General features: G+C 34.5%; 3 protein-coding genes across 3 annotated transcripts in view; 2 read left to right on the top strand and 1 right to left on the bottom strand.

Annotated features, from left to right (window-relative positions):
- Window positions 1-2,514: 2,514 nt before the first annotated feature.
- On the top strand, window positions 2,515-8,497 carry LOC122401340 (phospholipase D2). Its single transcript, XM_043403417.1, has 15 exons — window positions 2,515-2,686; window positions 3,183-3,393; window positions 3,723-4,083; window positions 4,157-4,277; window positions 4,406-4,829; window positions 4,896-5,131; window positions 5,315-5,582; window positions 5,677-5,836; window positions 5,931-6,191; window positions 6,270-6,546; window positions 6,611-6,831; window positions 6,956-7,192; window positions 7,273-7,513; window positions 7,588-7,917; window positions 7,991-8,497. The coding sequence occupies exons 2-15, from the start codon at window positions 3,222-3,224 to the stop codon at window positions 8,090-8,092; spliced, it is 3,411 nt and encodes a 1,136-aa protein (XP_043259352.1). The 5' UTR covers window positions 2,515-2,686; window positions 3,183-3,221; the 3' UTR covers window positions 8,093-8,497.
- A 1,071-nt stretch (window positions 8,498-9,568) lies between these two features.
- LOC122401339 (signal recognition particle 9 kDa protein) lies at window positions 9,569-11,528 on the top strand. The gene is made up of 3 exons (XM_043403416.1): window positions 9,569-9,807; window positions 10,192-10,260; window positions 10,340-11,528. The coding sequence occupies exons 1-3, from the start codon at window positions 9,736-9,738 to the stop codon at window positions 10,433-10,435; spliced, it is 237 nt and encodes a 78-aa protein (XP_043259351.1). The 5' UTR covers window positions 9,569-9,735; the 3' UTR covers window positions 10,436-11,528.
- The window catches only part of LOC122401338 (band 4.1-like protein 4), a 137,797-nt gene continuing 134,742 nt past the window's right edge, over window positions 10,542-13,596 (bottom strand). The window contains exons 12-16 of the mRNA XM_043403415.1: window positions 13,407-13,492; window positions 13,017-13,172; window positions 11,914-12,187; window positions 11,148-11,254; window positions 10,542-10,678 (exon numbers count right to left, since the gene is read on the bottom strand). Of these exons, the coding sequence (XP_043259350.1) occupies window positions 10,642-10,678; window positions 11,148-11,254; window positions 11,914-12,187; window positions 13,017-13,172; window positions 13,407-13,492 (660 nt within the window). The 3' untranslated portion in view covers window positions 10,542-10,641. The remainder of the gene's footprint in view (window positions 10,679-11,147; window positions 11,255-11,913; window positions 12,188-13,016; window positions 13,173-13,406; window positions 13,493-13,596) is intronic.

The raw sequence follows: 13,596 nt of genomic DNA, 5'->3' as shown, positions 1-13,596 counted from the left end.
AGCCGGGGTCACTTTGCCCCGAAAAACAATCTACTACGCAGCAAACACTGAATCTACCGGCCGCATTGCGCGCGGCCAACAAATTTCCTGGAAAAAGAAGGCTGAAAAGAAAGGGACAGGAGACAAGAAATACAACAAGCACGCGTGTGCTTTTCCTATCAGTTTTCTTTTTTCTTCAATGCTCGTCAACAGAAATACTGCTTTATTTATATAAGTCGTTACGACTAACCGTAAAAGGTTAATGCCACGAAGGCGAAATATTCTCAAACGATATGATTTTCAACGATAAAATATTATTCACGAAAATAATTATTTTACAGTGATTATTCAATTTATAAATATCACCAACTTTCACAGTTAGAGTTGTAGGAATGGTTATATTTATTTTATCGAATGTTTGAATATATCGTAATTTTTATAAATATTTCAAAATTTGCAAAAATTAAAGTTCGTTAATTATTTATGCTTCAATAGCATATTCCAACTACGTAGTTTCTACGTTTTCTTAAACTTGCATAAAAAATGTATGCAAATTACAATTACAACAATTCATAAAGACAGATTTATAAACAATCAATTTAATAAATAATACTCGCGGCCAGAATACAGTTAAATATAGACCATTTCAATTTACTCTTAATGTCTACCATTAGCCATTCCTAAGTATCACACTATCGAAAGAAAGAAGAATTTATATCGAAAAAAGGGAAAAGTTCATTAACCATTTTCACGATTCAAAATTATGTATCAACGAATAACTTAATAAATAGATCAAAATATACAAATATTAGTATGTATGTTAATTTTTCTTGTAATAGGTTAAACGTTACCAATATTCTCTTCGAAAGTCGAGTTATCTGCCACCTACCATGGTGTCGTTTACGCGCCAATATATTCCCTTCGAAAGTCGAGTTATCTGCCATCTATGGTGTCGTTTACGCGCCAATATTCCATGACGTCGTATTTCAATCAGAGGCTGCCACAGAAATAAAATACAAATTAAAGTCAAATACATTGCAGTAAACGTATTTAATCATAATTAAACAATAATTGATGTACAAGATACGTAATATCGTTTAGGGAGAATGAATCGACGCCGGTCAAATATCAAAGAAAACGCGCGAAACCCGATTCAATTCTTCCCACAATTACAACTCAATTTGTAGTAAAAACGTATTAATATTACACGAAATCACCGTTTGAGAATAAATGCGAGTAGTAATAACGAGGAAATATCAAATAGTTAGATATACGTACTCGATGGCTGCGAAACGCCGGAACATGTTCGGACATGTCTCGACATGTCTTACTATTTCAGCACGAATGTCGTTCCCTCACTGTATCCAGTAACGTTAGCGAATTGGTGGGAAACTCTGATGTCTGGGTTAGGAAGTAATTCCTTAACCTTGAATTCCAATAGGAGACTGTAACAGAAACAAAATAAAAATGCGTTTAAGTACATGAACGATTATTACAATTAAGTGATGATTAAATCCGAGTTGTATTGTAACAGATCGTAATTAAAATGCGAGTAGTTGTAATGAGAAACTATCAGCGGGTTAAAAATACGCACCTCGGTCGCGAAACGCCGACACGTCTCGATACATCTTGCTACGTTAATTTTCTAAGTACGAATGATGCTCTTCGCTGTGCTCGGTAACGCTCGCGAGTTAGGCGGCGGGGTGGGGGAAGCTCCGATGTCTCACGAAGCTTGTATTTCGGAACGGAATAAGGATACCTCTAAAGGACGAAGGCGTACTTGAACAACGTAAACACCTTGACTTTAGAACCATATGACGATATAATGTATAAATTAAATATAACTCGCACTTTTGTCCATTTATAGTTGCAGATGATAAGATTCTTGAATCTGTTAACATTATTCACTTCTATGGTTACTTAAAGTAACAATTCACAAAGTCGCATTTCACTCGCCATATCTGAATTACACGTTTTGGATAAATATATCTTTTACAAACAATAAATAAGAATAAAAATAATATAAAAATCAGTAGTTTTACAGCGCACTCTGCGTTTAAAAACAATGACGCTGAGAATTATGTTTAACCTAATCATCGACGTCGGTAACGTCAACAAACTCATGAATTTTGCTCCTGATGCGATATCGACAAAAGTTTCGATAAAAAATTATTTATGGTTCTAAAGTCGAGATACTTTTACATTACTAGAATTAGTTATGAACCGTATGATACATCGAGACCTAATCCTCAGATTTATTTAAGTTTGCAACTCTGAATGTAATTACACAATTTTGGGCATTTTATATGTTGTGACTCTTTATTAAAACAAACAATCAATATTCAATCAATTATTCGTATTATTTATTAATTCAAATTATTAACTTTGCGTTGATGTTTTGTACTTCAACGAACTAAGATCGAAAACAACTACCATACCGATAGATATACTTTTTATTGTGCATCATTTCGATTACTTTAACGAGGCACACATGCTTACGTGTCGTAAGCTGTCACATAATGAACGCTGATCACATCGAATCTGTAATCAATCGCGACAACAATTACCTATGATAATGGAATTATCTGAGAAGGTTATATTAAACTCTCGTAATATGTAGAATTTATTATCTTAAATGTGTGTATTAACGGACAAGCTTCGTATCTGTAACCCTAATATTGTCACATGTAACAATAACAAATAATCTGTATCCTTTTATAATATTATACATTTATTAAAATAATTTCCAGTTCACGTTTTTTAAGAATCCGAACAAATTTCGATGGAATACGATTATTCCTGTCTTCATGTAGATACCATAATGTAACAATTACGCGAAACGTTTATTTCTCTCTCGTTACAGTAAATTACGATTAACTGGATTTATAGCCAACATCCTAAACCCCTCCTATGTGCGTCAGATTATTTCTGAGTCAAGAAAATCCATTACTTCTGTGTCATGATACCTTCTTTGTTCAATTGAAAGTTTTATCTACTTCTGTATGTCACTCATGACACGTATTTATGTTTCGAAAACCATGCGTATTGTACTTTGTGTCACAATCAGTTGATAAAGTCAAACGTATTGGCAAAAAATTAGTATTATTACTCAAAGAATTATGTGATGTAACTTCATATAATGAAAAAGTAACACAATAAGTGTTTTGTACTTCAACAAATTTGACTTAACAATAGGTGCTTAGTATGATTGATACCAGTGATTTTTTAATATATTAGTAATCATGTCTGATATATCAAACGAAGAAAAACCTGAGAACAGTAATAAAGATCGTTTGGTTTCTAATGATTCTGAGTTTGATGATGCATTATGCGTACCTGATTCTTTGGAAATTACTCTTAATGAAAATGATGATACTGCAAATAATCAAAGTAAAGAGGAGATTGATAATACAGGTAAGTTCATAATTACACTAATATCCCGTTTAGTCCTCAGCATAATTTCTTAGAATTTAAAGTGTCTGTAACTAATGATGTTATAAAAGGTCATTTAATTTTAGATAAATAGAGAATAGCAAAGACACAAACATTCTTGTAGTAAACAATGTTAAATTTAAAGAAAAGATTATTGCATGTTATAAAGAAACAGTATTAAATGAGATAGCATTGTGCATTGTCTTATTGTATTTATCACTTTTTTGATTTTTGTTATACCCATTAACATATTTAAGATTCTAAACATGTTAATTAGATACACTTGTGTATGTGTTTTTTGTCAATAATAGAATGTCCAGGTGTGATACCTTTCTCTGCTATACATGACTTACCGAAAAAGTTTAAAAGTCAAAACCGTAATGTTTTTATTCCTGGTGAGCAAGTGCATGTGAAGATCATAGATAATGAACGTAGCGTAACAACCCATCCTTTGAACCCAAATTTGTACACCATAGAATTTAGGCATGGTCCATTCACATGGACAATTAAGAAACGATATAAACATATTCAGAATTTACACAATCAATTGAAAATATATCGTGCTAGCTTGGACATACCTTTTCCAACTAAAAGTCATAAACAAAGAAGAAGTAGTTTGAAAAGTTTAGGAGATGTAAAGGAGAGAGGAGGTCGTAGAGGTGCACTGCCAAGGTATGAAAGCTTGCCTATATACGACGAATTTATTTTCCCAAATAATTAATAAATAAAACAAATACTTCTGCAGATTTCCAAATAAGCCTGATGTTCTAGTACCTTACGAACAGCTGGATCATAGGAAAAAAGTGTTAGAAGAGTATTTGGTCAATTTATTAAAAATAAAAATTTATAAGCATCATCCAGAAACTGTAAGTCAATGCAATGTACTATTTGTGCTTAATCGGTTAACTGTTTCTGACGAGTATACTCGTCATCGCTAAATTTGTGCGACGCAATTTAGATACTTACTACATACATAAAATTTAAAATTTTTCAGATCAATTTTTTAGAAATCTCACATTTGTCATTCATAGCAGACTTGGGAAAGAAAGGTAAAGAAGGAATTATTTCAAAAAGAACTGGATCAGGAGCAAGGTCTAGATGTAATCTTTGCGGCCTGCTAGAAAGCATGTGTTGCGTTACGTGCACTCATTTTTGTACATATTTATGTGGGAAATGGCATTCGCGACATCTTGTTGTAAAAGATACTTTTGTTGCCTATATTAGACCTAAAGATGGTAGCATAAAATCAGTAATTCTAATGGACAATGGCTTTGGAATCAGTTTTGGCTTGTACACAACAGGTCTAAGAAATGGTATGCAAATTGTAAATCTTAGCAGGCACATAGTAATTAAATGTTGGACCAGAAGAAAAGCTAAAGAATGGATGGAATTTATACAAGAAGTTAGTAATAAAGAAGGCAAGTTCTTTAAGTGACGGAATATGAATCTATTGTATTTTCAAATAATGAATTGCATCACTGCAGGTCGAGATTTTATACAATCAAATCCGCATAATTCGTTTGCACCTTATCGTTCGTCTATACCAGCCTCTTGGTTTGTCGATGGGTCAAATTACATGTCTGCTGTAGCAGACGCATTAGAAAATGCTAAAGAAGAAATTTTTATTGCAGACTGGTGGTTATCACCTGAAATATTTATGAAAAGGCCAGCTATCAATAGCGATTATTGGCGATTAGACAAAATCTTGCAGAGAAAAGCTGTAAGTATTACTACGAAAATACTATCGAAACTATTTAAACCATTCTACATATTTTATTATATCCTTCAATGTATTAATTTTATCATAACGAACCAGGAGATTTGGTAAGGATCCATTAAAATGTAAATTACTGTAATAAACAAAGAAGCTTATGAGAATAACTATAATTAATTTTTTATTTAGTTCGAGGGAGTAAAGGTATTTATAATGATTTATAAAGAAGTGGAAGTCGCGCTAGGGATAAACAGTTTTTATAGCAAACAACGGCTTGTAGAAAAATGCTCGGAAAATATAAAAGTATTGCGTCACCCGGATCATGCAAGAGTTGGTGTGTTTCTTTGGGCGCATCACGAGAAAATTGTAGTTGTTGATCAAAGCATTGCGTTTCTCGGTGGTATTGATTTATGCTATGGTCGATGGGATAATAACGAGCACAGATTAGTAGATTTAGGTAAACCAAACTTGAAACTAAATATTCGTTAGCGTTTACAAGAAGTATTAACGTTATCAAGCTGATGAGATAACATAATTTTTTTCAATTGTAGGTTCAACTCATCACTCTAGCATTTACATTCCATCCAAAGGTAAACTCACAAACACCAGCAGCAAAAAAGTATCGGCTAAAACAAACAAGCATGTCTTGTTGCCATTAGCCATTGCAACTAATACGATTGTAATGGCTACTACAAGATCTATACCTGTATGGTAAGTTTTGTATAATAACTGAATTATCGAATATTGTGTTCAACACAGCCTGACTTACGACCGCAAACTAGATCAGAGAAAATGAATTTTTTAGGCCTATGATGAATACTAAAATGCCAACGCCACTATCATTGCCGCAATTAAGCCCTGAGGATTTAATGTTATTGCAATCACCAGAAAATGCTGATACCATGAAATGTAATACACCAAACACAGAGCGCAAAAATCTGTTCGGTATGGCTAAAGACACTGTGGGCAAAGTGAAACAGAATATAAAATTAAAAAGGCAGGAACTAATTAACATGGTATATAGCCCGCAGGAGGGAAATAGCGACGATGAAGATGTTGTGGATTGGTAAACTAATTTTCTCAGTAAAATACGTATCATTTTAAAAATGAATCCAGCCTTACAAACTCACTCAAATTCTTTCAGCAATACGGTAGAAACGCCAATTGAACCCAATGAATCAGTAATATACGATGAAGTTGATACATTTTCGGAGTATCCCGGTACAGCTAAACTGTGGCTTGGAAAGGACTACACAAATTTTATTGTTAAAGATTTTAACGATCTCGAGAAACCCTATCAAGATTTAGTCGATAGGAGCACAACTCCTAGAATGCCGTGGCACGACATCGGAGTCATGGTACAAGGTGCATCAGCCAGGGATGTTGCCAGACACTTTATCCAGCGTTGGAACGCGATCAAGGTAAGAATTGTTAAACATTCGATAATCTGATGCACTAACCTGTTTATGTGATCTGCATCGGTAGATGGAAAAGGCGAAGTTGAATCCATGTTATCCGTTTCTTCTTCCAAAATCGTATGACGATTGCAGAAGCTATGCGCCATTTATTGATAGAGCAGCTGTACACAATGTTCAGTGTCAAGTGTTAAGATCAGTTAGCTCTTGGTCCGCTGGTTTTCTCGATTCCGAGACCCTGGAACAAAGTATACAAGAGGCTTATATACATGCGATCAGTAAAGCTGAAAGGTACAATTAATTCAACAGGATGTGGCATTTAAAACAACCCATCCGAGCAACTCATTTACAGTTATTCGGATGGCCTATTCGGGTATCTTTTTTCTGCGTAGATTTACTACTAGAATTGTTTTAGGTACATATATATAGAGAATCAATTTTTTATAACACTTGTATCTATGGAACGAACCGTAGTAAAAAATCGTATAGGAGAAACACTGTACAAACGAATTTTACGAGCTCACCGGGAAGGCGCAGTGTTCAGGGTGTTTGTAATAATGCCTCTATTGCCAGGTTTTGAAGGTGAAGTTGGAGGACCGAGTGGCACAGCCTTGCGTGCCATCACTCAGTGGAATTACGCTTCTATATCAAGGTAAAATTCTAACGTGAAACCAAATTGAAATAAATATTATACATTGACTGAAATATGTGTGTGCTTTTAACTAATAATAGAGGCAAAGGTGCCATTCTGAATCGACTGAGGGAAGCGGGAATAGAAGATCCTAGTGAATATATCACGTTCCACGGTTTAAGGGCTCATGCAATGTTGAATGGCACATTGGTGACAGAATTAATTTATGTTCACAGCAAGCTATTAATTGTAGACGACGACACGGTCATTTGTGGTTCTGCTAATATTAACGACAGAAGCATGATCGCGACAAGGGATAGTGAAATTGCAGTAATAATTCATGTAAGCATTATGAATCCCAAAGTACCAAAGGTTTAGATCATTTACTAAGATTGGACATAATTGTATAATTATAGGATCGAGAGTTTGAAGATGGAAGAATGAATGACATATCGTTCCCCTGCGGTAAATTTGCAGGATCTTTACGAAAAGAATTGATTTCTGAACATTTGGGGTTGCATAAGACGAATGAAAATATAAATGTAAACGATATAATTAAAAAATCATTCTATAGAGACGTATGGTGTGCTAGAAGTAATCGAAACACGGAAATCTACGAAGAAGTGTTTCATTGCATTCCTACAGACAAAGTTGTGAATTTTTCTATGTTAAAACAGTACCAGGATGGAGAACCACTTTGCTCGTCGGACCCACTTCTTGCTCAAGAAATGGTCGACAAAATTAAGGTAAAAATGGTCATCGAAATTTTATTAAGCATTACTTTCATAAAACTAATGACTTTCTCCATGTTTGTTCTAGGGTCATTTGGTAAATATGCCGCAAAACTTTTTGTGCAACGAGGATTTGAGACCTGCCGCTAGTACCGTGGAAGGTATTATGCCAACAGCTTTATGGACATAGATGTATCGTACTTAAAGCCTAACACTAACGACATTTGAATCAGTATTTTTACTATTTTTCATAATCGGAAAGAAGTAATTGTTATTATATATTTTATTGAAAAAGAGTACAAAAATTGTACTATATTTTTAACTAAATATTTTATCAATTGTGACTGAATATTTGATCATGCGTTCCAAAGATATACAAATTATACTTGCTAAAAAAACAAGCTAAAGTTCTTTTAGGCAGCTAAAAAGCACTTAACTGTAACTTATTTATGATGTAAATAATTTTACTTTAACATTCCATAAAGTCTACCTCTGTAGAAAAAACTGATGTTATTATAATTTACTGTTACTAACCGTTATTAATTAAAAACTAATTTTATTATTTTTGGTTTTTAAAAATCACTTTTTACCAGTGCTCGGGCGTTTTACGTAGTAAAAGAGTACGTATCTAATAATATTTAAACGTGTCTTTTAATCAGTTGACTTTCGTATTGTGAATTCTATTTTATAATGCTATTTATTTATATTGACCGATACAAGGAATAAAGACAGTGTGCAACATTAAATAAAATTGTTTTCTGTTCATTTTTTTAAAAGATTTAAAAAAAATAATGTCCAACTTCAGTTCACTTGTTCTTCTACCATTACAAATACTAGTCGTTATGGTAAAAAACGATGAGGATTGATCGCCGTCGATTTTCATCGAGACCGCCATTTTCTCGTGGAAGCACGAAAACATTTTTAAAATTTGTCGTAAACTCATTACAATGCAATTAAATCATTTCCATTGTCCACATTTTTATCTAGATAAAAGTTTCGAATAACGAATAAAGGATAAGGGGCTATTCATTCGTTGGTCATTCAGAAATAAAACTTGGGATTTGAATTAACGAATGAACAAATCAAAATTTAACGGCTCGATCAAATGAATCTTACGAATGAATCGCTATATGTTGGTTATCTTATCCATTATTATATAATTATACTGATTTTATGAATAATTACCATCGATGAGATCTTTTCTAACTTGATCCGAAATTATTGCACTGCCCGAACATTTGTTTGAAAAATCGACTCGAGACCAGGGTACCCATACACCCTCATTAAACATGGCGACAATTACGATTTGGAAAACGATCGAAATGCTGATCGATTTGAATTTGGAAAAGAAGCTACATTTATAAGAAACTATACGAAGAGAATCGCACCCGATTTGCTCCCATTATTTACTATGTAATTAATAATTGTATTACCCACCTAATACGGCTAAACGCGGTTATTAATTAAACACTAAATAATATTTAAGTAATTTAATTTTACATCGCGTTTAATCGATTGTCTTAGACTTTAGATGGAGGGAACATTTAAATATGAAAGACTTACTCGTCTAAAGTTCGTAGCCCTCTGGTAGTGAATTGTAGGAAGCATTGTTATATTCTTTTGGAGCTGCTCCAAAACGTGTTCCAGACTGGAACTTCCAGTGGATCATCTGTCTATTCGTTTTTACTCCGAAATTGAAGATCGAACACATTTTGTGTTTTGATAACTATTGTCATTTTCTGCAGTATGTCGAACTAAATTTGTTATTATTAATAGAAATATTGGTGTGGTGCATCATCTTCCGCGTTGTGTATTCTTTCCTTAATATTAGAAATGACATATTTAAGTTCGTGGGAAGAGTTCGAGAAAGGCGCTGAGAGGTTATATCTTCAAAATCCGATGAAGGTAAATTTTAATTAAATTTACGTTGGTTGTTTTATTTCTTTCATCTTTGTTGATTGAAAATCTTGCGTATTTTTTAACAATAGTGTTCTAAAAACATATTTCAGTCAGTAATTTTAAACAATTTCATAGGTTATACAAGGTGAATGACATTACGATATGACACGTCATTCATCTCGGAGTTGAAAAAAAATTTTATTTCGACAACTTTTCTAAACAACATTTAATTCTCAGTTAGGATAAAGGGTATTGAAAATTAGCATTGCATGAGGTTTATATTTTAGCAATAGGCTACAGGTAAAATCATAAACATTTACATGTACAGGCATTATATTTATAAACAGTTTTACAATTGTTGGTTTATAATTTATTATTTTCTTCTTTCAGACTCGGTATACAATGAAATATTGCCATAATAAAGGCATTCTATGTCTTAAACTTACGGATAATCGAACAGTAAGTATATTACCCTTATGTAACTTACCTTATAATTTTTAGACTTATTTAAATAATACAATTGTAACTTTTGTTGCAGTGCTTACAATATAAAACAGAGATAGCACAGGACTTAAAGAAGATGGAAAAGTTTATAGGAAACTTGATGAGGCACATGGCATCTAAAGAGAGCTAAGTAAAGGACTAGATAAGATTAGGGACACTTTTTTTTTAAGTAAGGAATAAAAGTGCTGTTCGTGTAATTCATTGTTTATGTTTCATTTCATAAGATTCACTGACTGATGGGATTATAGATATTTAATTTGAATGAGGTATAAAAACTTCCTTAAATATACAATATGTGCATAAATGTCTATTTTTTATTTATTTAAAGCTTCATGCTCATTTTGGGTGGTACCGTTGCCTCCTTGTTAAAGTTCTGAAACAGTGCAAAACAGAGTGTATCGACGCGCGATTAAACGTTTATTCGAAAATATGTTTTCAAGAAATCAGAACAGAAGTGTAGTTTGTTGTAATTTATGTGAAAAATACTAGCACTATTCGGAAAGTGTAATTGTATTGTTTCAATGATAAGACGAATACTCAATGGCATATACAGTAGCGCCCGCGTAAGTGACCGCATTTTTGCCCACTTAAGTGTTATCGATATGTATAGTTTCGGGTGCCAGGTATTGTATCTCATTTGCATTTATTCTCTTTCCTTATCTCCGTTCAATTCTGAGAAGTAACCATGCCCGCATAAATGATCGTGGTCACTTAAGCGGGCACTACTGTACTACATTAGGTATTAATAAAGCGATACTTAATTGTTGCCCTTAAGTTTAATCAATTTCTTACTCGATATTAATACAAGAGAGAAGCAGAAAGCAATGAAAAGAAGCACTTACGATATAATGGGCTGCAGAACAGCATCCAGAGTAGTATCAACAGGATGGTAGATTTCTTGGTTTGAAGACAGTTCATAGCGTACCTCTCCCCCTAATTGCAATTGCGTCTATACCAAACAAAACTATTTTACTAATATACTATGCAGAAGATTGTATGATACGACTCACTACATTCTAGGAACAGCATTTCGTTACATCGATCTTGCATTTATTACGTTTTTTAAGGGACAAAAAAAATTCAACGCGTAAGGATAACAAAATGCTGTAACTAACGGAGAAAGAAATAGTATACCTTAACCACATGTATTTGTAAAAAGCGTTTAGTATTTCTAAAAGACTTCCACATTGTAAGTGCATCTTTAATAAAGACAATTTCATCTGGGATACATTGTCGTAAGAATCCTTTATCGCCATAAAAAAAAAATCCTACGTTACTTCCAAGGATAGGTCGCGCCCGTGTGTTCGTCGATTTAACTCGAACTTTTTCTGGCGATTCTACCTAAAAAAATTTGAATGGAATCGGCAACCGTACAGGCACGACCTCTCCTTGTTGATCCTTTGTTGTCTTTTAAAAGCGAAAAGCTTGAACTACTTGAAGCGAAAGTGTTGCCCATTACTTTCTGGTGGTACTGTTTTACTTTTTGAAAAAATTATCGTCCACCAAATACTTGTATGCGCGCAGAAGGTATCGAATCACGCTCGAGACCAGATTAACTGAACGACTGAGCGACGTTGTTGTAAAAGTGCAAGCGAAAAGAATACGTACTACTCGGGTAGGTTTAGCGCTGTCGGCAGAGCTTGAGCAGCAGCTTGAAAATTCCTGCGGTGTGCTTTCCCCGAGGCCACTGTCCACGTTACTGCCTATCAATATTCTGTTGTTTCGTGTATAATAAAAGTCCTTCCTCATATTGCACTCAGTCCTACTACCGTCGTAGTACTTTGTCTCGACTTGGCTTGGCCTCGTCGGCGGCAAATTATAACTTCCGTCGCGACAATGCTGTATCATTCTTCTGTTTCTTTTGCCAACGGATCCGATCGTTCTGAAAGTGAGCCCTTGACAGTCTTCGATATCACTCCCAAAACTTAACGATCATCCCAGATCGGGCACCATTCCGACATCGATGCATGTACATATATATTTTAGTTTACCAAAACGAACAAATGCGGTTAATACATTACTACGAGCTATGTTGCATTCCTTAGCGATACACATTTCTTTTATTTATAACGATATAACATCAATCATCACGCCAACAACTGTATCCATACGTCGATCAATATCACGTACGCCAATATATTTAAAAGTTTACGGTATCCTGACGATACACCGAACACCCGAAGGGGATCACGAGAGCGTTCGTGTGAACTAGCCACAGTGAGAATTTCAAACGATCTTTTTAACAACAATACACCAATAATCTCGACGCTCCCAAATACCGACATCTGTTCGACGAGTACACGATGCAGAACACACAATACACAAAGAGAACTTTTTCAACGAAACACACAACGAACAAATACTACAATTCCGAGGATGGTTATTCCACGGAACAACAACGCACTTCCATGGAATAGCAGAAAGCGATCAGTAGGTGCCAGCCAGGACATAAATAAACAGGTGCGACAAGCTGTTAATCTCATCGATTTATTAAGGATCTGTCATGCTTCGAAATAAATAATAGGGGGCATGCTTATAGTAGATAATGTACATGCTCTGAATAAATAAAGTACAAACAAAAAAAAAAAAATAAAAAAAAAAAAAAAATACACATGCAAAGGGGATTTTAAACAATGACTACGGATCCCGTCTCATCCTCCAGTTGCGGAGGATGGTTGTGGATGTTGCAGGCCGCCTTGAGATCATCGTACCTAGGCAGGGACGACGAGTCTGCGTCATCCAATCGGGAATTGCTAGACTGTAGGGGACATTGCTGTACAGTTTGCGACTGAACCACCGTATATGGTATCTCTCGTCGTTGCTGCTCGCTCATTCCCGTTGTGTCGATTAATCCAAACTCCAAATGTCTGGAAAATTAACCGTTACCTTAATCCTTACGTTGCTATGCACGAGACACGATCTTTACGGGGACCGTTCCGAACAAATTGTTCTCAATTTCGTAATTATATTTTATATCTTGATACCAATTTTTCCACGATCGACGAGACAACGTTCGAATGTTTTTCTTTTTAAAAATTACTACAATTTTCTTAGCAACGCGAATCGTTCCTCGGAAGATATTGTTCAGAAATGAAACGTACTTCCTAAGCTCGTCTGGCAGTGGTTGCTTTTGAGAAGGACTCCGGTGCCTGCTCCTATGCCTTCGTCTAGGTTCTGTGTGGCTCACCTATCACAGTATCATATTCACTTTAATTACGTGTTATGGAAAGAAACAAGAAAAAAACGAATAAAAAGAGAGTATAAAGCGAGGAAGATTGCTGAATGTGCAGC

The sequence above is a fragment of the Colletes gigas genome, unplaced genomic scaffold, assembly GCF_013123115.1.
Source record: "Colletes gigas isolate AHSC1104 unplaced genomic scaffold, ASM1312311v1 Colletes_gigas_Sc00024, whole genome shotgun sequence".
Taxonomy (NCBI): Eukaryota; Metazoa; Arthropoda; class Insecta; order Hymenoptera; family Colletidae; genus Colletes; species Colletes gigas.
This window is presented reverse-complemented; position numbering and strand designations above follow the sequence as displayed.

What these genes read in the sequence shown, in the direction of transcription:
- LOC122401340 (XM_043403417.1), top strand. Translation starts at nt 3,222, where the DNA reads ATGTCTGATATATCAAACGAAGAAAAACCTGAGAACAGTAATAAAGAT. An exon ending in AAATCTTGCAGAGAAAAGCT is followed by an intron (nt 5,132 to 5,314) that starts GTAAGTATTACT and finishes TTTTTTATTTAG; the next exon opens with TTCGAGGGAGTAAAGGTATT. An exon ending in AATTACGCTTCTATATCAAG is followed by an intron (nt 7,193 to 7,272) that starts GTAAAATTCTAA and finishes AACTAATAATAG; the next exon opens with AGGCAAAGGTGCCATTCTGA.
- LOC122401339 (XM_043403416.1), top strand. Translation starts at nt 9,736, where the DNA reads ATGACATATTTAAGTTCGTGGGAAGAGTTCGAGAAAGGCGCTGAGAGG. An exon ending in ATCTTCAAAATCCGATGAAG is followed by an intron (nt 9,808 to 10,191) that starts GTAAATTTTAAT and finishes TTCTTCTTTCAG; the next exon opens with ACTCGGTATACAATGAAATA. An exon ending in AACTTACGGATAATCGAACA is followed by an intron (nt 10,261 to 10,339) that starts GTAAGTATATTA and finishes CTTTTGTTGCAG; the next exon opens with TGCTTACAATATAAAACAGA.